Raw genomic sequence first — 23,795 nt, 5'->3', positions numbered from 1 at the left:
TTCCACCTATGTTTGTTTCCATTTACGTACATATTTTTCTCACTATCTTCACCTCTCACCTACACTTGTTTCCCCATGTATTAGAAATTCAAGGAAAAAAAAATTCAAGGAAAAAAAATAAACATGTATATGTAAGAGGAAAAACAACATCCCCTCAGAGGAGAAATAGACTCTATTAGTTTGTGTGACCCACTGAACTGTGTGTAGGAAGGATTAGGGAGCAACTGTTGTATCACAGAAGCTCCCAGCTGAGCAATGAAGGCTTCACAGAGCAAAGTCCCTCAGGCTAAACATGTCTTTTCTCCGGCAAGAGGAAGTGGGATATGGCAGAGTGTGTCTGTAATGGGTGTGTCTGTGCTGCAGCCTCTGGAGCTGGGTTGGGCGTACATCAATACTTCGTAGTACATAGTGTATTGTCATCATCATGACGGCTGTTTGGCACACCTGTTGCGTCATGTGGGTGCAGTGGGCATGGTGGGAGGGCAAAGTGTTCAGGCTTGCCAGTGTTTGAAATATTAGACTAAAGAATGGAGAAGCTGCTTTTTCAATCAACTCCATCAGTCCGCACAGATAAACCGTTGTTTTGTCTTGGCTCTTGTTGGAAAGACTTGAAGAACCTTTAGGAATAGGAAACCCCTTTGCTCCTTACGTTGACAACACATTTAGCCTCAGGATCTTAACAATTGACGTCTCAAGCTTTTATTCTTATTCTTAAACTGATAATCTGTAATTAATCTTCAACATACTGAGATACAGTCTGGTGGAGAGGTCCTAAACTAAATGTTTCACGTATAAAAAGATGCCTGGATTCCTTTAACCTGTTACAACTGAGTTTTAGATTCACTTTGTGGCATAAGAAACAAACTTTAAGGATAACACTGACTTTCATCACCATAAACAGTTGATACCATAAACTAACAATTGCCTATTTACACATCCAGCAGGCTAGAAGCTACATATGACCGTGATAATGGCCTTCCTATATCTATTCTCCACTAGCTACTAAAATTTGCTTCTCTGGTTGATAAATGTTCTCCACTGGAGTGTACCTTATTTTACCAGTGCATGTATCAGAGGTTTCTGGTGAAAATGTCTCCCTGCTATAGCTTGAAACAGATCAGATGAGATCAGAGGTACCTAACAGTACAATAAAGTAGTGTGCTGTATCAAAATAATGAATTAAAAATTGTTGAATGGACCCTACAGAGTTGAAATTTCTCTCAGGGTTCTTCATTTTAAGTAATCTCTTTCTCCTATAAAGTCACTTGATCAACCATCAAGATAAGATTATTTGATTTACTTTGATTTATAATGAGGAATTGATTTTAAAATGTAATGATTTAAGTTAGAAAACCTCATGCTTTAATAAACCCGCTGTATATCTTAGTCTACTGAAGTCTTTAATAATGGATATATGAACTTGAGGACAAGAAATCCTCACAATCACAACTGCAGAAGTCGATCCACCACCTTTCTTTTGTGTGTTGTGGCATCATTTTTAGCCTAAGGAGATTTGGTCTCTGAGGAATCCTGCTGTGCTCACACTGCTGACAGGTTATTTTTACAAACTCTTTGTCACAGTAACGAGCAGAAATGATGCCCTAGCAGCTAAAAAACAGTAATTCTGTCCCCTTTACCATCTGGGAAGTTTGCCTTGACAGAGCCCACGGGCTGTATAATGTATTTGTTTGCTTTTTTTCCTCTTCCTCCCTCCCTCTCTGTTTCATTGACCATGGTCACATTCTTTGGAGGTCTCAGTGTTTTCCAAAGGTTAGCCCCGCATGGTGTTTGGACCCCGGCCAGTTCTAAACTACAGTGGGACTGCAGTTAAATGACTTGGACTGGTTGTGGCTGGTTTTATGTGCTGGCACCGTTTGAAACCAGGCCAACGCTAATGATGGAGGAATCGGCGGTCAAGTGTTTGCAGGTGGTTTGGGAGCAGAATATAGATTTGTGTGAAGTAGTTCTCTTTTGACCTTGTGCAGCAGTCTGTTCCTCTGTGGTGTTCAGAGGGCACTGGGCATAGTTTGTGCTTGTGTAATTGCTTTGTGCCACATAATCCCAAAGGCTACTCTCAAACAGCAGGTTTTCACAATCATATTTGCTAAGTTTAACTCAGATCAGGATGCTGCTCAGACTTGTTTCAAATTAAATTAGTCAAGGAATGTGTTGTCAGATTTTAAAATATGTCTGTGTCTCTCTGATCAAATTGTATTTGATCAAGTTCTTTGCTCCGCCCTTTATACTTATAGCTCCACTCAAAATGTTAGATACAGCTCAACCCAGGTTTCATGTCTTTCAAGTGATTAATGAAATCACATTTATATTGCATAAAAGAACCAAAAAAAGCTTTAGTGTTAATAGAATCAAACTCAGTGGATCAAGTCAGTGGGAAATCATGTAGTGTTTTATAATTTAGAAATTCTACATGTTTTTTTTTTTCGTAAGTTGTTATAGTAGTCAGTTCCCGACTCAAGGATATGGGGGCACATGGCTCCCAGTAGTACTGTGTCTGCATTCTCTGAAGAGGGGGAAGTGACTTCAGATTTCCTGTGTGAGGATAGCCAGGTGCTGTGGTGTTATTGTGAGGGTCGCAAGACTTCCTCCATGGATGCTTTGTTGGTAAACGTCTGAAACTTGATCTCTTCAGTCAGGGCCCCTGTGGGAGGTAATATATGCCCCCCTCACAATCCAGTCATCTTGCCTCACTTGCTTTCCCCCTCTTCTTTCTCTGCACTTTCTGCCACAGTGCTCAGTCCAAGCTGGATTTTATGTAAAGAGAACATAAACTTTATACAGCCAGCTAAAGAGTGTGAAAGGTAACTGACTCTCTGCTAATGGGGTAATTATGTTTCTCGAGGGATACAATTACAGGTCTATACCTAGTACTTACCTACTACACTCAAAGAAAATGCTGTTTTAGAGGAAATACCAAATTGTGAGCAAAGAAGTGCAGATGGCCCTTAACTACACAGTTTAATACAGACTAATTACATGCCATGGAAGAATGGGGCTATCTTTTGCCTCGCTCCACCTCTCACTCTGTCTACTCTATGTTATCATATCTGTCTGTTATATTTAATACATGCTGAATTCATGGGGCATGTTTCTACTTTATCAGTGTTTCCTCCAAAAGTTCTCACATGTAACAGATGTTGTTTGGGTGCAGAAATCCTGTCGATTCACTGCTGCATCATCACATTCTGTCCTGCACTTGAGAAAATTGTGAGTCAGGCATGACTGTTTTTCTGCACCTTCGCCTAAAGGGAGAATGATAGGGCGACGTGACAAAAGTCCATGACACATACAGATTAATAAGAGCTGCTGAAAGAAATGCTTTGCAGAGCTGCAGCAGTTACCAACTCCTACACCATGTGCCTAAATTGTCTCGTTTTCTTACTTGGAACAGGATCCCAGATAAACCTGTCTGTTTTTCCATGTAACTCCTTCACCTCTGCTCTGGGTTGATCACATCTTTGTTAAAAATGAAAGTGTTCAAATCTCTTTAGGATTGCGTAATGTCCTAATTTGCTCAATGCGCTGGCACTGATCGAGGGGAACAAATGTTGCATGTCACATCAAGAAACAGAGAAAGGGGAGGACTGAAGGGGAAGCACACATTTCATGTCCTCAGACAAATTGCAGCGGTTTTATACAACTGCTAATGCAGTGTGTTTTATAAATTTATAAAATGAAAGGTTATGTTGGGCCTGTGGCTAAATCATAGGATAACCTATGGTTAATGGAGACACTCGAGGAGAAGAATGTTCAATGAGGTGAATTCCTCCTGAACACAAGGTAATAAGATGTTATTCCATCCTTATATATCTCTGCTCTGCTGAGTGAGATGACAAATTAAAGAGCCAAAGCTTACCCTTCTGATTTTGACCACATATATTCATATGTGAGATACATGAGAAATCTTCATTTGGAGGAATTTGTGGCCCTCTGACCTGTAATTATCATGGCATCCGTCAGAGGTATGTCGCATGCTTAGTAAAGAATTTAATACCAAATGTTTAAGGCTGATTGCTACCCCCACTCACCATTGTATCTTTGAATTAGTACTTGAAATAAAAATTGTCCTTAATATGAGCATATCTGCAATTATCTAGCAGCAACCAATAAAGATGACAAAGTGGTTTTGTTTCTATGGAAGCAAGAATGTTGTCATGTTTCCCCCCCCGATTGTTCTTGAACAGTGAGTTTATTGGGCAATAATATGAGAGCATTTGGCAAGCAGTCCTTAACCATGCAATGGTACACAGCAGGCATCAAACAAGGCAGCAATGCCTGATGATCAAAATGCCACCTTCAGTACACTGTAACTCCCTTAGAGAGTGGGCTATTTATCCACATCTACATGTTCGCAGGACTCTACTTTCATAGCAGATGTATTGGAGGTAATTAACTTTAGCTTTGTACACACACAGTGTTTGTTCCACCACGCCACTTCTGTATCCCCAACCTCTCCCCCTGCTGATGGGGTAGTTGTGTCTTTATATGGCTTGTAACTTCAGTTTGATGCAATGCCAACTGCTCTGGTGTTGATTGCTTCCCAAACACTTAATAGCTCTGAATCCCACATCTGCAAAGAATGAACTTAGACCATGACATTACAAAACAGGAAGTGTAGTCATGAGAGTTAGGGTGTTTAGCGTGTTTAAATTTCATCTTAATGTGCATTAATGTCTTATACGTTGCACAACTGTCTTCCAGGAATGAACCACAATACTGTGACTTATTGGATAGTATGAAAAGCTGTTACTTGTTGAGATTAGAAGTGTATTAGCTTGTCTATGATAAATACAACAGTGTTTATTTGGAGTGCAGCTGTTAGACACAGCTTTCCCCTCTCTGAAAGTAAACACGGTAAAATGCCTGCTCTGCATGATGGAACTAGCAAATGAACAAGAATGTGACTCTTTACCCCGAATGTCTTGCACCATCTCTCCTCATCATCTGTCTTTTATATCTTTTGCTCACTTGTCTTTACAAGCATACATACATGCATACTGTGCTCCAAGTCTCGTCTTCATGGCTCTGTGGCAGAAACAATAGTCTCCACAGTGCAGACAGGCTGAGACAAGCCAGAGCTAGATACACTGAGGTGTGGATTTATACTTTTTACTTAATTGAACTATGACAGTTGTGTGCACTCCAAATACACAGAGGAGAGTGCACTTGGCACTGCTTGGGCAACCATCGGTGCTGTTTTCCAAAGCTGTCAAAGATTTACTGAAAAGGAATAGGAAGTGGATAGGATGTTTGTTGGCCAACTTTGCCTCCCTGTTTTCTGTCACCTTCATTGGATGTTTACCGACCTCCATGCAGCACTTTAAAGGAGCCATAAATGGTAGAAAGTGTCCCTCATGTGGCTATAAAAGGACGTCAGCTCATCCATGAGAAGAAGCATGGCAGGGATATGTATCAAAGAGCTAAGAAGGGATTCTTGGTCTTCTTCAGGCTGTAGTTTTTTTTATACCAACTCTCCATCTTAGTTTCTGTTACATTTCAGCAACTATTTACACCTATGACAACGAGCACACACAAGAGATGTCATATTGTCTGTTGTCATGTCTCATTCACCTTATGTAAATAAAGTCCATAAAAATGGGGCAGTCAGTGAGACGCTACAATGATATACTGCTTTGCTTGACAGGATTTTCACTACTAGTCGATTCTATTGAGCTATAGAGAGTATCACTCAGTGCGGAGGGAGTTCCAGAGTTACTAAATGATTCATAAACATTCAACTCCAGATAATACTGTTGATGTTTTTCTGTGAATAGTATGATAATCTACTTATGTAGAGTTTACTTATGTAAACTTCTAATAGTCAATGGAAATCAAAAAGGCTCATGGGAGCATAAATTCAGAAAACAGTTGTTTTTAAATAATTTGCATTTTCAGATATGATTTATCGTACTTTTATGTTGCCTATACAATAAATGCAGTCTTTGTGGTGCAATCATTCTCTTCCAAACAACATAATATGTATAATCACATTGCATAGATGGGCAGACAGAGCTTGTCGCTCATTAATATACGCACAAATGACAAAGTGAAACTGAAGAAAAGTAAGTCTGCGTGCTTTTGTAGTAATTCAATTTGATTTGAATGAAATTACAGCTATCTGGACCTCAATGTCATCAGCCTTAAAGATATGTGATATTGATGTGATATATTACTATGTCTGTGAAAATATCTTTCTTCCTGTGAAATGGAACCTTCTGTCTTCTGGAATATTGCCAAAAACACCAGATATTTGCCTTTTATAAATCCTCTGTGAGCTGTGTATATCACTTCTTACAGTGTGAACATTGTATTATCTCAGCATTAAGTGTGATTGTGCAGCTCTGTTGATGCGGTGTATATGTCTTGGGTATTCAGCCAAAACCGTTTGCCGAGATCAAGATGGCGCTTAACTGCATTAGCACCAGCAAAATACAAATTGAACACACCTCTGCCAATACAGATGCTATAGATGTTAACATAAACAATCAAAATACAAATGTGAACCAATATCTGACATGTAGCAGTGAAGTTGGAGATAGCAACTACTATCTTGCAACATGCCTCTACAGTGGTAGGCTTTATCATGTGTTATGATAAAAAACAATTTCCATCTGGAAAGCCCCCCAGTGTAATTTTTGTTTTCAGTCTTCACCTATCCTGAATTTGCCTAACCTCTTCGTGTTTTTGCATGTTTGACAAGGTTGATGTATTTTGTTCCTGTATTTGGTAATAAATATGTCCCTCCATTTCTCAAATGAGTTCCCTCAAACATCTCACATAACAGCACTGACAGCCACTAATTCTTCCAGTGTCTTCCTCTTCGTCATCACCTGTACTCTCCTTCTACGTGCCTTTTGTGGTGGTAAAATGGCTGTTCTTTCATGTTAAAGGGCCACCTACAAAATAGATGTTGAATAGTTCATTTGGAAAAGCAGTTAAACACAAGTGTTTTATGTATACTATATATTTATTCTCATGTCTGATATTGTTATTCACTGTAATTTAAAGCCTCCTCTGCTAAAAATGAAGTTTTTAACAATACCAACATGTGTAAAAGATAATTTTTATGTTACAAAGCTAATTTATAATGACGTAAAAAGCCATTGAAAGTGAATACATTACTATTCTGATACTTCATCTTGCATGTGACCATATATAGTTTAGCGCCCTCTTCTTTATAATCATTTTTTGGTTCAAACAATAATTACCCCAACATTAGAAATTGCCAAACAGAGCATATAGTAAACAGAGTCAGAGTAAATAGGGAAGGTCATCCTAAACTGCTGGTGGGTGGAGATGTGGGCAGGGTTGATTAGCATATGCACAGATCCAATTCCTTTCATTGAATGAGGAAAAAGATGAAGAGCCAGGTTCAAACCATTTAAAATTAGTTTAAATGTATTTTTTTTTATTCCAGGGATTAATAATTGCCGGAGAAGCACTTTAAAATACTCATACGACAACAGAACCTGCTCAAACCAGTTGCGGCCTTCTCATATGTAATTAAATGGATATCTCAATTCAGAATATCTCATGTTATGATTATAATCTTGTCAATAAAAAAAAAATCAAATTTGTTCATATTTAAGGACAATCACTAATTCAAACCAGCACATGACATGGATGGAAGAAGCTTGTTACATCAGGTATGCACAATAGCTGTACATTTTACTACTCCACTAAATGCCAATCAAAACTGTACATTTTGTAACTCCAGTCCTCTTAGAATTTGGTAGACATCTTTCAGTTGTTTTCTTCTTTATTTTTCTTTAGGTTCACCATAAGCTTGCAATTTTTTCAGGGCTTTATTGGGCTCAAACATTCAGCTTCAAACAACACTGCATCCAATGTTGGCAATGGAAATGAGATCAATGGGTAAAATGCAGGCCAGACGGTGAGCAAAGTACTGCAGAGGTCCAGTGACACAAGTACCATGACTTCATGGTAAAAGTATTCAACCCCCCTTAAAATCCCCCATCCTTCATCCCGTCTCATGCTTTCTCAACACTGGTGAGTGGAAACTGTTTAAGGTTTAATACTTGGTGAAAGGAAATGGAGGAAAACATGTCCTATAGTATGAGATGTCATGCATGATAATGATCAACGGCAACATCATGTCTTGTGGTGGCCATCAGTCAGGATATTATTACAGTCCTCTCCATCATGTGCCATGTAGTTGTTAACGTTTTCTGCTTGTGGATCCTGCTGGTCCAACAATCAAGACAGAGCCATATAACTTGCTAATGTACTTGTGCATGATTTACATCTACACTTCATTTGATTGATGAAGACTCTGTGGAGTCATGGCAAGACGCTTGTGGCTTCAGCAAGCCTCTCACTTTGCTCGAGTCTGTTTTGTGTTCAGTGCTGTTCAAAAATCCATCTAAGCCAGGAATTCTACTATATAGGCAAGAGGAGCAGGATAAAAACAGAACGAGCTCAGGAAGGGTTGTGGTTAATAGATGGAAAGAGATAGACAAGTCTGCATTTGGAAGCAACATAATTCAGCCACGCTATCAGTGTTTACCAAACTACCCATTTTCACGGTGTCTCTATTTAACAACGGCAGCTGCGACTTTGCATTTTATCACCGATAACGAATTAGGTTTGGAAGATGAATGGTGTTTTGCATGGGTGCATGATAAAAAAGATCGCAGCGTGAGACACTCTAAGATAAGGAGCTGACAAATTGCAGCTTTCTTCTGGCAAAGTCAAGAAACTAGCTATAGGATTTCTGAACTTGAAGCTCGCCTTGATATCTAAAAAACAAACCTCCGATAATTTGACTGAGATTCATTGTTCATTGAAGGAGTAGTGTTTTTTTTTTTTATGTCAGAGCTAATCAGTTTTTGTTCAGCACATGTTTATATCACTCCTCTGCTCCCTGTTCTTCTGTTACGACTGCTTTAACATGACATGCTCACTGCTAGGCCACGACACAATTAAATTCCTGTTCTTATCCTACGCTGGCTCTGGGGATGAATGCAAAAGCTCAAAACACAAATGGCTAGCAAGTACTAGTAATGCACAAAGTGGCAGAGAAAAGAAAAAAAGGGTGGATGGGTTGGTGACAGGGGGACGTGGGGAGCTGAGGGCGGAGGCAGTGCTGGAAGTATGGCAGCATGATTTATGGACACCTTTAAAGTGAGCTCATTGCAGCCTGCCTGCTGCGTTTCAGAGCCGAGACATTCTCCTGGCAGTGTGGTGAGGAGGATAAACCTTTAGGTCACTAACCTCCATCGGTGTATAACTTGCATATACACTTCCTGACTTTGTAGCAATTCATCAGAGTGCATTTAGTTTCCATCAAGCAAAAATGTGATTTCAGGATTTCCAATGCGCACAGGACTAGCTCTTCATCAATGTGTTTGAAGGTCAAAGAAAATAGAGACTGACAAAAAGGAAAATTAGTTTCTGAGTCCTTTCTGAATTAGACAAATTAGGTCATGAGAGATGTGTATAAGCCCAGTTGTTTTTTTTTTGCATCAGACTGCAGAATTATTAAGGGAAAGTTTGATTATGTAAGGCTTACACTTTCTGGGCTACAGGGAAGATTGAAAACAAAGGACTTTGTCTTGGTAGTAGTCAGTCCCAGCTCCTAATTCTGGTTTGAATTCATCATCTACTCACCATGTTTTTATTGCTATTACCATGATCTTCCCACTGTGTTTGAAACTCATTTCCTAAATCCATCAGATTGTTTGATCTTATCAGCTTCATTTATACGAGCAGAAAGGCAGAGGATCATGTCTATGAAAGGTAATCACACTTGACAGGAAGTCCCCACAAAGAGACTCAAACAAACTCTGAGAGTGTATATGCAGCTGCTCATTGTGTGTGCTTTTCATGCACATGTCGCTCAAGCCCCCTGTTTATTTTTTGTTTGATCCCTCTACCTACCCTCAGCCTTGCATGTTTATGTGTATGCGCACGCATAGACATGAGACAGCTTCTGCAACCACCTGCAGGTGTATCACTGACGTTGTCCTTCTGCAGGACTGTGTCAGTGTGTTTAGACATTATATGCCTGTTTTTCATTGTGACTGTATGTTTGTGTGTGACCGACTTGCTGAGAAGTCCCAGAGATGGTTCTGTTTGGGGTAACAGGAAATAGCACAGTGTGAGTGCATACTACCTTGGACATTGTTATCAACCCCATGCTGGTGCTCTGGGTCATTGCCCAGCAGGAAACGAATATGCATTTGGTTCTTAGAACTAATACCCAAGTAAAGGAAGTTGGTTTTATGCTGTTTGATTTTACAGTTTTAAAATTTGTAATACATTTGTAATAGCTTGCATTTTGCTTCACTGCTGAATTATCTGATTTATTTTAGGCAAGTTTGACCTGCTTTTCCACATGTTTATTACAGACTGTACTTTAGAAATTGTTAGAAAGTCTAAAATCTCCCTTAGTTTGGGATGTAATACCTACTGTAAGTTCCCTGATGGTTGCAAAATTCTACAGTATAGCGTATCAGTTTTTGTATTGCCACAGTGTCCCCAATAAAACGCTGGGTTGTGCCCTCTATCAGGGCTGTACAGGATGAATTAAGAGCTAAACATCACTGCCAAAGCTTTATAGACTTGTGGAATGATGGCACTGTTTATTAGTTGCCATAGAGATGTGTCCGAGAAAGGAAAAACGACTACATATACTGGAAATGACTTCTGAGATATTCATCCCAGCCGACTCATACTTGGCAGATCCCCCTCAATTTTCTAAGCCAACGTAATGCTTTTTTAGATATGAACCCGTCTTCACAGGGTTACAGAGTCAAAGCGGGAGAGAGCTAAGTATTTTGGTCTGCTGTGGAGGCGGAATATAATTTGTGCAGCTGTTGTCAAGAATGTGGATTGTTCTTACTACTTATAATGTTGTTATACCTACGAAATCTCCCCTGGACAGAATGAAAGGAAATATCCACCTGCTGCTTGTAACAACACGCTGAATATTCTCTTTGGATGTTGGGATGTGTGATTACACTGAGGGAAAAAAAAAAAATTCAGGGTCAGGTGCCATCATTGCAGCCATGAGCCACAAGTTTGAATAAGTTATAAATAACCACTTGCAGTTGTGGCTGTGTGCCGCACAAGTGTGGCATGCTTATATTGCTGAGTGTGCGGCCTTTGGAACCATAGGCTGGTTCCTTTCATGTCGTGTCCAGTTAGTTGACTCACTAGAAGACCACCTGGGAATGACCAGGAGTCTGCAGGAGCTACTTTGTGTTGTTCGGTTCAAAGTAAGACTTGGTGTGTAGTCCAGATGTATGATGAGGATCCTTGTGTAATAGCCACAAAGCTGATGTGTGAACAGCAGCGGTCAGAATGGGTTTAGGTCAGGATGCAGTTGTTGTTTTAATGCTTACTGGGCAGTCTCACTGTTTCTGGATGTGTTTATCAAGTATATTCAAAATTACATAGATTTACTATTCTATACAACTGCATGATTACATGATTGAACTGGTTGGAATTTAAAATGATAGTGGATCATTTTGTTCTCAAGATAGAGATAAACAGTTGTTTACAGTCAGAGTTGTTTTCTCTTCTATTCCATGGGTTCCTCTACATGTATCTAGGCCCTGTAAGGTTACATTATTCTTTTTAAGATTTTCCTTTACCTAAACTCTAACTCTAAACACTTTTTACAAGGTCTACAAATTTACAAAGGCCCATGTCTACAACCAAAAGAGTTAATTTGTCCAATGGAATACATTGCTCATGAATTTTTCTTTTCTTTTTTACTTTTTTTTTATTTTTACACAACAAGGGCCCACAGTGGGTATTTTTTTACAACTCAAACAAAGAAAGAGCAGTATTTCTTCACACTGCCACTTCATTACCAATCAGAATTGGAATTTTCATAATAGGGCACTTCAGGAGAAAACAATGAAAACAGCACATTTCAGTGAGAACATGAAATGAGGTGCGGTTGGACTATGCAGTTTGAAAAAAAAATAACATGTCTTAAAATTTAAAATAATCAAGTAAACCTCATCCTGAAGAACCCCAGAGACTTAGCTATGAACTTGTGAATAACCAATATGGGTAGACTTGAACTGTGATAAGGGTGAAACTGTGTGGAAAACAAAAAGATCTCAAACTGGAGTTAAATTCTAGTTTGCCTGTTGAATTGGATAAGTAACGTTATATTAAGAGGTTAAGGAATGCACAATGTCTGCAAGTGTCCTCTCAAAAGACAGAAGTGCAAATACACATACGTGTCTATGTGTGTACATCTTTGACTTTGTTAGTTTATTTTGGCTATACTTTTTTAATTCATGTTTCAGAAAGAGCAGCTGAACAAATACTATTACAAGAGTTCAACAAAAAAGACATAACTATAGCAGGAGGGCAGGAATAAGAACAATCCTAAACTATAGCTGTTTGTCATAAACATGTGCCTGAAATTGTCTGACGTGTAAATTGAGGGAGTTTGCCAAATTTGCCCCTAAATCTTTTGGTTCTGACTATTCGGAGGAGTTGGCTTTACTTGACATTTGACTTGAGAGATATTTTCTGATTCTGCCTGGCTCTGAAGTAGATGTAAAAAGACAGAAAAAATTATATTTCTGTTTTGTCACTGAAGATATTGCATCAGAACAGCTTTCTCTTCCCCCTCTGGTCTTATGAACTGGTCTTATGAACACTACATTCTCTCCTGCAAACCAGTAACTGAATCACCCAGCTTGCAAGTGGAAGCGCAGCGACCTCACAAAAGCATGCTTCCCATTCAACTGAGATCTGAATGGAGACCGAGCCGTGTCACATACCGATACCGATATACTAAATAAAGCAGGCCTTTTTAAAAAGTACATACATTTATTTGATATGTGGAGGTCTGAGCAAAAAAAAGCAGACGTTCAAATTCAAAAGAGTGCTCTGACAATTGGGGAGTCCTCGAATTTCAAAGGGATTCCCTATCCTTTGAATCACAGGGTTAGTATGACAGGGAGGATCTGAAGATAGCAGGGCAGCAACTTCAAATCACACAAATCTGCCATAGGAAACTTTGGAGTTTGGATTATTGGCAATGTTTATTCAAAGGGAAATGACGTACAAAATTATCATTCACGGGAAGTAGAACAACCTAATTAAACTTATTTAGTCTAAAGCCAGCAACCATCTCAAATCTCACAGTGGGACCCCCAGAAAATAAGCCTTTTTGGCATGCCTTTCAAGCCAGGACTGATGCACCTCTGTTGTGCATTGATGTCATTTGTGAAAGTAAAGAGGTAGGATCGAACCATTACTGAAATGCCTCTGAGCCGGCAGAAGTGAAACAGTCTGTGTGTGTCAGGGCAAGTCACCATCACGGAACAGTCCACTCAAACCAACAATGCAGTCGTCACTCAGCTGATTCTACAACACTGGCTTGATGTGGGGCTGATCTACCTTTGCCCTGCATGTGTGAATGACCAGAGTTGAACAGTGATGGGTTAATGAGGACTTCTTTTTTTCTGTGTTAATAAGCCGAAACTGATTTGTGGCTTATGATTGTTACTCTGAGATCTTTCAGCATATTTCTTTTTACTATCGAAGATATGCTTATTTTTGTGACTGGGCCATTGTTTCTCTGAGAGCACGAACTTTGAATTGCTCGTTGAATTCTTTAATCATTTATCTTCCGCTCCATTGTTACTGCAATCCCTACCTCCATCTTCTCTCACCACACTGTTTACCGCCTCAATGTGTATCCAAAGATCAACTAGCAAACTGTCAAGATTTTTTTTTCCTCTTCAAGGTTTGCTTTCTCCTTTCTCACTCTTTCTCAGCTTTTCCCTCTGCCATCTAAACATTTACCGGCAAATACCAGCGAAGAAAGGGAGGAAAAAAGACAAACTTTCTTGCATTCTCGAGGCTGTGACTCTCCAAAACCCCCATTGGCACACAGGAGTTAACTGCATAGTTTCCCCAATGCAAACCAGATGTGAAGCAGTAATGTATGGCAGCATTTTTTCCTTCAAAGGAAGACAAATGTAGGCCGAAAATTTAGTCTTTTGACCATCCGCTCATGATGATATAGAAAAGAATTCCGAGTAATTTTATTCCAAACTTTCCCTCATGGTGGTTGGGTCAGTACTGTATGATTTACAGTAATTGCAATGTTATTGTTTGGCGTTGGTGGACTATTGTGGAACACTGGTATGGGGACGGGCTTATGGAAAAGGAGAGATGACACGAGACAGTTGGATTTTCAGCTTAGCTTCACTTCAGAAAGTTTTGCACAAGGACTCCTCTTTAGCATGTCCTCAGGTCTAAGTTTTCCAAGAAGCTGTCACATTATGACAAATTTATGTTTTGAATATAACTAAATAAACGTCAGTGCAATGTGTGCCAGGCTTTTGTTTATCTTTGTACTCATTTAAATCTCAGTATCCAGTCTTTTTGATAAATGAGACCAGAAGGTTTAAGGTAAATTCTCTCCAAACCAGCTTATATTAACATGCAACTTGCCTCTGATGCTGCACCACAACAGAATTAAGGCTAATATTAAAAGACATCAAGTCATATCCCCACACTAGTATGGTCATTAAAAGTTGCCAAGAGAGAACAAATTACAAAGACCATGGTGACATTTTCTCCTGCAGGTAGTCATTTTCCTCCTTTATGTTTATGTTGTTGGCTTTGATTTGAACCTTCTGTCGCCTCCCACACCACACCAAGCAGTGTTTAAATGCTCAGGGACAATAACAGGTTACTGCTCTGGTGTCTGGTCCTCCAGCCTATACTCTGTCGTCTCGTCTGAACCTGGCTCCCATAGTGGAGTAGTCTCAGATGTGCCTGAAACAACCATCACCCTCGTCTCCAAATCCTAACTTTTAGCTCTCTGGCTGTAGGAGTCTGATGTAGGAATCATGTGGGGGGCCCTATTTTTACTCAACTGCAAGACATTGACAGTACAAAAATTACAACATGCATAGTAGATCATTGGTTATTTACCAATAACATCTCAACAGTGGCTGAGTGCCGACCCCATTTGATGACCGCAGATTGCTCAAGCCTTTAAATGTTATGAGCTTAATTGTAGTTTTGGTTTTCTGGCTCAGAATCTGTGTCGCATCTACGCTAAACAGCCTGAAGTTGAACTAAACTGGGAGTGTATTGTGAAAGATTTTCTTTTTAACGTTTGTGTAAGCACAATTCTTGCTCAACTTTAGAGTTGAGATGTTTTTTTGTATTTCCAAAATCAGCGCTTGTAAGCTTGTTTAAACAAGCACATGTGTCTGTGAACGAGGCTGCAACATTATCTTTCCTTCATGAGCAATTTCCTTCTCTTCCTGCGATAAGATTTATTGCCTCAGTGCCTCCTTTCGATTAGTGGCCTTCATTTATCTGATCCAGCAAAAGCCAAGAGGACCAGTGCACCGAACCTTTGACTCATTTATGACAAAAATATTTTGAGTGTGAAACTCCAATGTTGTCTTATTGTGACCTGAATAAGCCTGACTGCTTTTCATGCAAACAATTAGTCACATTGATGTGATTAGTTTGTGGTGTGAATCGACTCCAAGAATATGTGCATCTGGAAACTTCCTCCAAGTTTTTTTTTTCAAAAAAGAAGAATAAAAACAAGAATACAATTCCCCAGGCATTTTGTCGTAACTTAAGCTCGGAACCATTAAACATCCTTGTTGTGCGTTTCATGCCTTTTCCTGCATTATTCACTAAAATGTTATTCTTGCATGGTCATGAGGTGCTGGAAAGATCAGATGAGATCTCCATCAGGATCTTTTTAAGTGGCCACTGGACTAAGAAACAAATTTTATCAAGTTTTATGAAGTGTGCTTTTGAAATTGTGTTATATTTTTGATATGCTCAACCAGAGTCCAAAATGATATACAGAAGTGTCCAGGGATGTCCCATTTCAAAGCCAAAAGTGGAGCTTTACTGTGTCTGGGAGATGTCCAGGCACCATACAGGACACAATGTGATTATATGTGTTTATCCAAATGCAGCTGTTTCACTTTTACTCTAATTTGATTTAAGACTTATCATAAAATTAAGATCCTGCTCTAGCATGCATTTTCCCTTAAATGTCACCTTCTTCTCCCCACCCCCCTCATTTTGGCTTTATCTGGGACCTTTATAGAAGGAAACTTGCACTTGAAGGTGACCTGTTGCAACAACACACTCCTTTCTCTGGTTTGTGAGTCCATTTGCTGCCAAAAGTTCCTGACAGTTAAAGGTGATAGAGTGGCTTTTGTAGCTGGTACTTTGTAAAGTAAATCATACCTTACTGTGCACAGTAAAATCTACACTTACTGAAGTATCCACTTCAAGTAAAAAGCACATCAATCATGATGGACCTATAAAACACACACCTTACAGATACAGAAGTTACCTTTGTACTGAAATGGTTTCTTCTTTACTTTAATGTGTTCAGATCTCGTATGACAGTACAGTCTCAACTTGTCTGCAATTTTCACAGTTGATATTAAACTTTTCTAGACTGGCCACACTGACTTATCGTGGTGGTACAGTTTCATCACATTGTACCACTCTCTTTTCATCTTTGAGATATGGCATTCCCACATTAACTGTGCAGTTTCATAGCAAATTAAATGTTTCCTTTTGTTTTTGTTGTGGTAAAGAAGAAAAAACTAAATTGTTGTTCATCATTAAGATGCTGTCCCCAACTAACAAACTAAGTAGCTTTTTTAGTCACTTTATAGTTGTAGGAAAATCCTTAGTATTCATCCACTAGACTAATGATTAAAAATTGAAAAGCCATCCATTCTGAAACTGAAAAGAGCCTGTTATTCCTAGTCTGTTTTTGTCATGGTCCTCTGCTATTTGCTCGTTTCTTTTGCCTATCTGTACTTTGCTTTTGAGTTTGTGGGTTGTCACTTGTTCTGTATTCCAGTGTGTTCCTGCTCACTTCATCTTAGTGTTGACCTTGTTTTTTAGGATTTTCATGTTTAGGATTCTACTCTTGGTTTCCTTGTACATCCATGTTTTATGTTAAACTCCTGTTTGATGTTCACTTCCTGTTTTGTATTGAAATCCTTTCTGACATTTGCATTTCATTTACTCTTGCTTCCTGTCTGTTTCACACATGGGTTTGCCTCACCTGCATCTAGTCTATAAGCACGTTTACACGGCACTATTGATACCAATCAAGCTGCTCTCATTCACATACTGTATTTCCTCAAATTCAGTCCAAGGCCTTTATTTTTACTTAAACCCATAGGCCAGGAATATACTTGCTTTTTAATCACATATTCACGCTAGTAACTTACTTGCCTGTGTACTGCACCTGGCACATCAGATGATTCAGACCAGAAAAAACACTCCATATGTACCATCATAACCTATAACCCTACATCCGGTCAAATACAGCTAGGGATGTGCAAAAAAACGCTCGAAGAAACATGATAAACATGCGTACTTGTAAGTCAAAGAAAGTATTTTCTTGGCTTTAGAGTACCCGAACTATATAAATACAATGTCTTTAGCCTTTATTTCAAATTCTCAATGTTATTAGGAAGACTTTTCATATTTTTCTTCACAGCCTTATTTGATTGGCACAAAATTACACCTGTGTGTCATTTCCAAATACAAGTGTTTTTATATGTCAGTAAACCGGAAGTCCATTCATTTCTATGTAAAGCCGTAATCTCCAAACGCAAGCCCAAAACTCTACTGTCACTTTTTTTCCCCTCTAGAATTCCCCTCAAGTTTTTTGAAAAAATGTAATTTATCAATGAATTGTAGAGAGAGCTCGCACAGTGTGACACAGAGTTCAATAAACAATTAAATGTAGCAAACAGGTAAATTAACTATTAATTTGATAAGCTGTGATTATACACTACACTTCCTGCGCCATATCAAGTTAAATTCCCCTCAGAATTTTATGAGGGAGAAAGTCTTAACAGGGTTTGTATTGTGAATATGTGTTCATTCGTACTGTATGCAACAGGTAATCGGACTGATTCGAAATGGTTTGAAAATTTGTTCATGTCAACTCCTTCCCCAGCCATTATAAGAGGGCCAACTAAAATTGAATCCTGGTTATTATGTCGGAAATTGTGACTGAAAAGTAGCTCAGTAAGAATGTGTCAACTCGTGTTCACTTAAAGCATTTTTGAGACTGTCACCCTGCTCTAATAAATTCCTGATTTTACAACCACAGCGTCAGCTGACAAAATCTCCATGTGACACAATTGTTTGTAGTGATAGTTGGTGATATAGCTGCTCATGCAGTACACAGCTATCTGCTTGCTGCTGTCAGGATGATCTCTCTATGTTGGTGTAACATGATGTCAAGTGCTTTGTCTAGCATAAGCAAAACAGATACTTTACAAACTTATTTTATTTATGGGAAGCAGAGAAGGAAGGAAACTAGAAGATATTTCCCAAAGGGCTGTTGAGATTTTTCATTTGGAATTAAGCAGAGCGTAAGCAAAGTTTGGGCTGGGGATTAACAGGCCCGCCTGTGGGAATGGACTGGACTTGGTAGCAGTTGCCCTTCAGTAACCAAAAGTGACTATGTTTCCCAGCAACAGCTTCATAGTCGGCTTGTTTGCTTTGGTCTCCTGTTCTGTGAGGTCTCACGGTTGGCCCTGAGTTTGACCTCCTTATGCCAATCAGGGAGTGTAGTGATGACTAGTAGAATATAGCCATGGCATTCCTTCACTATCTTATATCCGAATATGTGAAAACAAGTGAAAGGGTTTCATGTAGTTCCTGAAAACAGTCAAGTTGTCTTTGTACTGGGACCAAAAATGTTTGTGTTAAAGGAAAGTGAAGTACTCACTAAGTCCTTGTGGGTATGTTTATAACCAGTTTTACAGATTATCAGGTGTGACCACATACCATATATGACCATGCATTAACTGGATTTTGAGAAACATTTGTGAAAATGGGATTTAAGTCCTGATGATGTTGGGTTGCAGAGGCAAAAATAATCATCTTTTGAGATGCATAAATGCTTACTGAAAAGTTTATCTTTTAACAAAACTTACCTATAAACAAATTAATTACTATTCAGCAACATCACTGCTGTTTGTCAATAGCAAATATGACAGAGACATTCCAGTAGAGTCATTCTCACTGATTGATGTTGCTAAAAATGAATATAGTACTATTGTAAACTTTTAGCGCATGCTACTCTTGATCCAGACACTGTAACTTAATGTATGCAGTATTAAAAGAGAGATCCCTACTTTGGCCGGGAATACTGGAATAAAAACTCAGGATGATATTTGTGTAGCATTGTTCTCTCTGAGTACAGTGGGGATTTCTTTGAAAGGCCCACACTTTTTCCCAGGGGGCTGAATTCAGTCATAGCTCTGGTATTTGGGAACATTATTAACCCAGAGTAGGGTTCTTAGTCACTGGGTACTGGACATGAAGGAGATGGACCTCTGCTGAGATGCAAGCATATACAAGCAATTAATCTCTTCTCTTCTCTTCTTGTTTAGTTGGTTTTGGGTCAGCAAATTCTACATACAGTCCCATCTTAGTTCATCACCCCAGAGATCAGTTCACTGACGTCATGCCCCTCTCTGTGAGACTATGTGCCATCAGAAGTTCATTACAGGCTTTGCTTTGGCCAGTTAAACACTCGTATTTAAAGTCTCTGCAATGAAAACACAGCAAGATTTGGGAGTGAAAACAAGCTTTTTTGAGTTTTTTCCTGCCTGGTATTTAATCTTAACCTGATTGCTGGCTCACTCTTTGCTCAGACTCACATCTCAGAAGACAACACTTATGGAGGGGGAAACTAACCAAAGCTGCATGGTATTTTTAATGTCATAAATCTTAGGTATAGGGGCATATACTGTATTTCTACCTATTTGAAAAGTTTCTGGTACCACTTTTGCAGTTTTAATGGTTCAATGATGTGTTGATAATACAATGATATAACATATGTGGAGAAGGCAATGAATACTGTAGCTGCCTGATTTGCTTTGGAAATTATATCTGACATCAGACGTCATAGCACTGGCTTTCTGCCTTTCTGAGTCATGCCTCATCTCGTTCCCTTACCTGGCAGGCAAAGACAGCACATTCTGTACCTACTTACAAGGCACAGTAGAGAACTATAAAGTAACAGTGCTCCTTGTCAGCTGTACTATGCTTTATTGATCTAATCTACATTTTGGAGTTATGTGGGTTGATGATTGCAACATTGCTGGGATTTTCTGATGGATGGTTTGTCAAATGTTTGCACATTTTTTGTCAAAACAGAAACATGCCAGTTCAACTCCTTCCTTTATATTGCGCAGTCAAAACACAGCTGCTCACTTTGACATATTTGCCATAAAATCCAGATGGATATTATATAAGTGAGTCATCAGCTTTTCAGAAGTATCCAATCAGTTATAAAATGAAGAGATGATGCAGTCTAGTATAGTGGGGCCCCATACTGCAAACACATGACCACAGAGCTGTCAAGGATTTACCCTTTATAATTTATGTTGTAAGGTCGGTGAAGGTGGTGAAAGTGCCTCTTGGGAAGCAGTGTTACGCCATAGCGACATGCCTGTCATTGGGTTATTTATGAGGATTGTGAGCAGGTGAGGTTTGTTGGATCTTGACTTTCTCACCCTGACTCATTAAGACCTTTTGTCTTGTATGGAGACACCTGAAATTTAAGAACCATAGACTCGTGTTTTCTTTGATGATAACTAGAGCTCTTTATCTCATATGTAACACTGTTCCCTTTATTGGTGTCACAGGGTTTTTGTGTGGTGTGTTTACAGGATTCTTGTATGCTTTCTGTGTATTGTGCTTGCACGCTTGCATTTGTTTGTGGTTGTAAGACAGGCAGCACAGGCCCAGCTTGAAGTTTTATTGATTGTTATATCAGTGATGATTATTGATACTTGGAGGTGGGAATGAATAGCCAATGGTGCACCCTTCCAGAGGATTACATCACTTATCACTGGGCCATCCTCCAACCATGTTGTAATACTTTGTTAACCTCATATTGTTGCAATAATGCTCTCACAGTATTATTCTGTCCCTTTGTTGTGCTCTCACTCATGATCAAGGGGCTTGATGCACATAGGAAACAATGTTCTGAGACTGTACACCCCCTTCATTTGTATATGCCCATGCTGAATTTGCATCATTATCCTGAAAGAAATCCATGTGCTCAGGAGTCATGTTCAGACAGCTTCAGTTCTCTGAACTTTTCACACACACCCACATTCACACTCTCAAACACATAATAAGGTATCTGTATCCACTGGTGGTCCATGCTTTAATCACAAATAGATTACTGCCTCGTAAATATTTCTAGGTTTGTTTGATGTGTTTATTTTAAGTGCAAAGATGTTGTTTGGTTTGTATTGGCACTTTTGTCTTTAGGCTGCTTGTTTTGAGCTGTTTACAATGTCAGGAAGGTGTGCTATTAAGAAAGCAACGTTTAGCACACTTTCTTCACACGGCAATAAAAGTTACTTACAATTTGTACTGCATCTATCACTTCTTTTGTTATTTGTATTTCTTTTTCCACTTGCTCACACTTGCACTAGGTTGCTTGGGCTCAGCTCCATTGCTGGTGCACGCCAAAGTATTTACAACATAAATATTGGCAGTAAAGCCTTTTGTCCAAATGCTACAATGAAAAAGGTGACTGAATCTTTTGTTCAGACTCCCCATCATTTACTCCCACACCCATTTGTGCTCTCCTCTTTTCTTTTGTCCTAATCTATTGTCGTAATTTGAAAAATCTTCTACTCTTTCTTTGAAACACTGCTGACCTGAGTATCTTCTCTCTGTGTTGTAGAAAAATCACAATGGCTGACCAATTCGACTGTGACAATTGCAAAGAATCTCTGTATGGACGCAAGTACATCCAATCCGATGACAGGCCCTACTGCATTCCCTGTTATGACAGCCTGTTTTCAAATACATGCGATGAATGCAAAGAGCTGATCGGCCACGATGCAAGGGTAAGGCATCTATCTTGATATGACCATATGACAGAAACAATCAGAATACACCCAGAACTGCAAATGAAAAGATCCATTAGTTTTGATTTAAAAAAAGAAAAGAAAGATAATTTTCTTTAAATCATTTTTTCACTGTGATGAATCCCAGTTGTGTTTTTAGTCTTTCCGTACTGTGCACACCCATCATCAGGTGATAAAATCAAGCACATCAAAGAAGTGCTTTAATTAGCTTTAAGCCATTTTTATAGTGTTTTGACGTGGCTTTGGATTGCTAAAACAGAAGTTATGTCATGTTAATGATGCATAATTCATAGTAAATGAGGCATGTTCTATATATTTTGTGTGGCAAGACGCTGTAAAGGCTAATTTAACTTGCAATTATGCAGGCAATTTCCTCTAAGTCCACATAAGCCAACAGACTAATTTTGTCTAAGACTATAAAAATGCAGTATGAGGGAACGTCTCCCTCTTCACCACAATCAAGTTAAAATCCAATCATCCCTTAATGGAAAACACTAACATAAGTGGATCATTTAAAACCAACATGTGCTCCTTTTTTAGAATTTGGAGAGTGGGGCATGCTACAGTTCCTGGTAGTTTGTTTGGTTAAAGAGGCCAGTGACTTATCAGCACCCTCATGTGTGTTGAACAATAAATAAAGACAGCAATTTCTTGACTCAGTGCCCTATAGACAATCAAATCATTGTCATGCTTGTAAGACCTTTTAAAACAAAAGCAAGCACATAAGTGTGCTTTCTGTCACTCACGTGTTACTGTGAATGCAGACATGCTTGTGTCAGCTTGACCCTGACCAATCCAACAGTCCTGTCCGCTCCTATTGTAAACAGGCCTATGTTGACGTTCAGTCTTCCTGTCCTCTCCCTAGTTATCCTCTTTAGTTCATAAATGTTGTGGAAGAAACACATCAGAGTTGATGTTACTTTATCTCTCAGTATCCTTGCTCACTCTTCTTGTTCTGGTGCCAGGAGCTCTTCTACGAGGACAGACATTACCATGAGCACTGCTTCCGCTGTTTCCGCTGCGATCGCTCACTGGCAGATGAGCCATTCACCAGCCAGGATGATGCACTGCTCTGCAATGACTGTTACTGTAATGAATTCTCTTCCAAGTGTGTAGCTTGCGACAAGATTGTCATGCCAGGTAAATGTGGAGATGGCGCTGCAAGGTTTTTATGCACAAAAGCGTTTATCTTTGCAGGATAATGTCTCCTCAATTTGTGAACAGAATTGCACCAGTTCTATTTTTTGTGTTTACAGAATATTCTTTCAATGCACAATAGAGAAGAGGAGTGCTGGAGAGAGTCAGATTATGAATATCTTGTGTATAATATATTTTACAGTGCTTTACACAATGGCACTTTTCTCACCCATAAAGCCTAAGCCTCATTGTTCTTCAGTTTTATTTCCATGTAGTATACAAATTCTAATGATAAAAGGCAAATTACCTTGGAAAATGATTATATGGTCAAAACCAGGAAGGAGGGACGGATGCAAATGAAATAAGCGAGCGAGCAGAAAGACAAAGAAAGGGTTTAGAAAAAAAAGAGGTGAAATCGAGGGTCTTCGATTGAACAGCAGCCAGGGGTGAATGTGACAGAGTAATTGCCCTTCTGCTTGACTTGTTGTCTGTAAGCTAAATCCCTAGGGCTGGCAGCCTGCCAGCAGAGCTGATGATAACAAAAGATAAGCAATTCAGTTATCCAGGAACCCCCTGCAACAGCTTCAACAGCCCTCATCATGACTCCAGGAAGGGTACAAATTCCGCTTTTATTCTTAATGCACTTAATGTCATAGAATGTCTCACATATGAGATAGAGTTTAGAGTATGTTATGCTCTAGTGAAAAGGACAAC

The 23,795-nt window shown here is 39.2% G+C and overlaps 1 protein-coding gene across 3 annotated transcripts in view; it reads left to right on the top strand.

The window, feature by feature from the left end:
- fhl3a (four and a half LIM domains 3a) overlaps positions 1–23,795 on the top strand; it is a 29,959-nt gene that overhangs the window by 868 nt on the left and 5,296 nt on the right. For 2 of the 3 annotated variants that reach the window (XM_075466030.1, XM_075466029.1), the window contains exons 2-3: positions 21,758–21,923; positions 22,910–23,084. In XM_075466030.1, coding sequence (XP_075322145.1) covers positions 21,768–21,923; positions 22,910–23,084 — 331 coding nt within the window. In that variant the 5' untranslated portion in view covers positions 21,758–21,767. Of the gene's footprint in view, positions 1–21,757; positions 21,924–22,909; positions 23,085–23,112; positions 23,696–23,795 lie in introns of those variants that run through there. The other variant, XM_075466031.1, reaches the window with a different exon arrangement.

Source organism: Odontesthes bonariensis, chromosome 5 (genome assembly GCF_027942865.1).
Source record: "Odontesthes bonariensis isolate fOdoBon6 chromosome 5, fOdoBon6.hap1, whole genome shotgun sequence".
Classification (NCBI taxonomy): domain Eukaryota; kingdom Metazoa; phylum Chordata; class Actinopteri; order Atheriniformes; family Atherinopsidae; genus Odontesthes; species Odontesthes bonariensis.
This window is presented reverse-complemented; position numbering and strand designations above follow the sequence as displayed.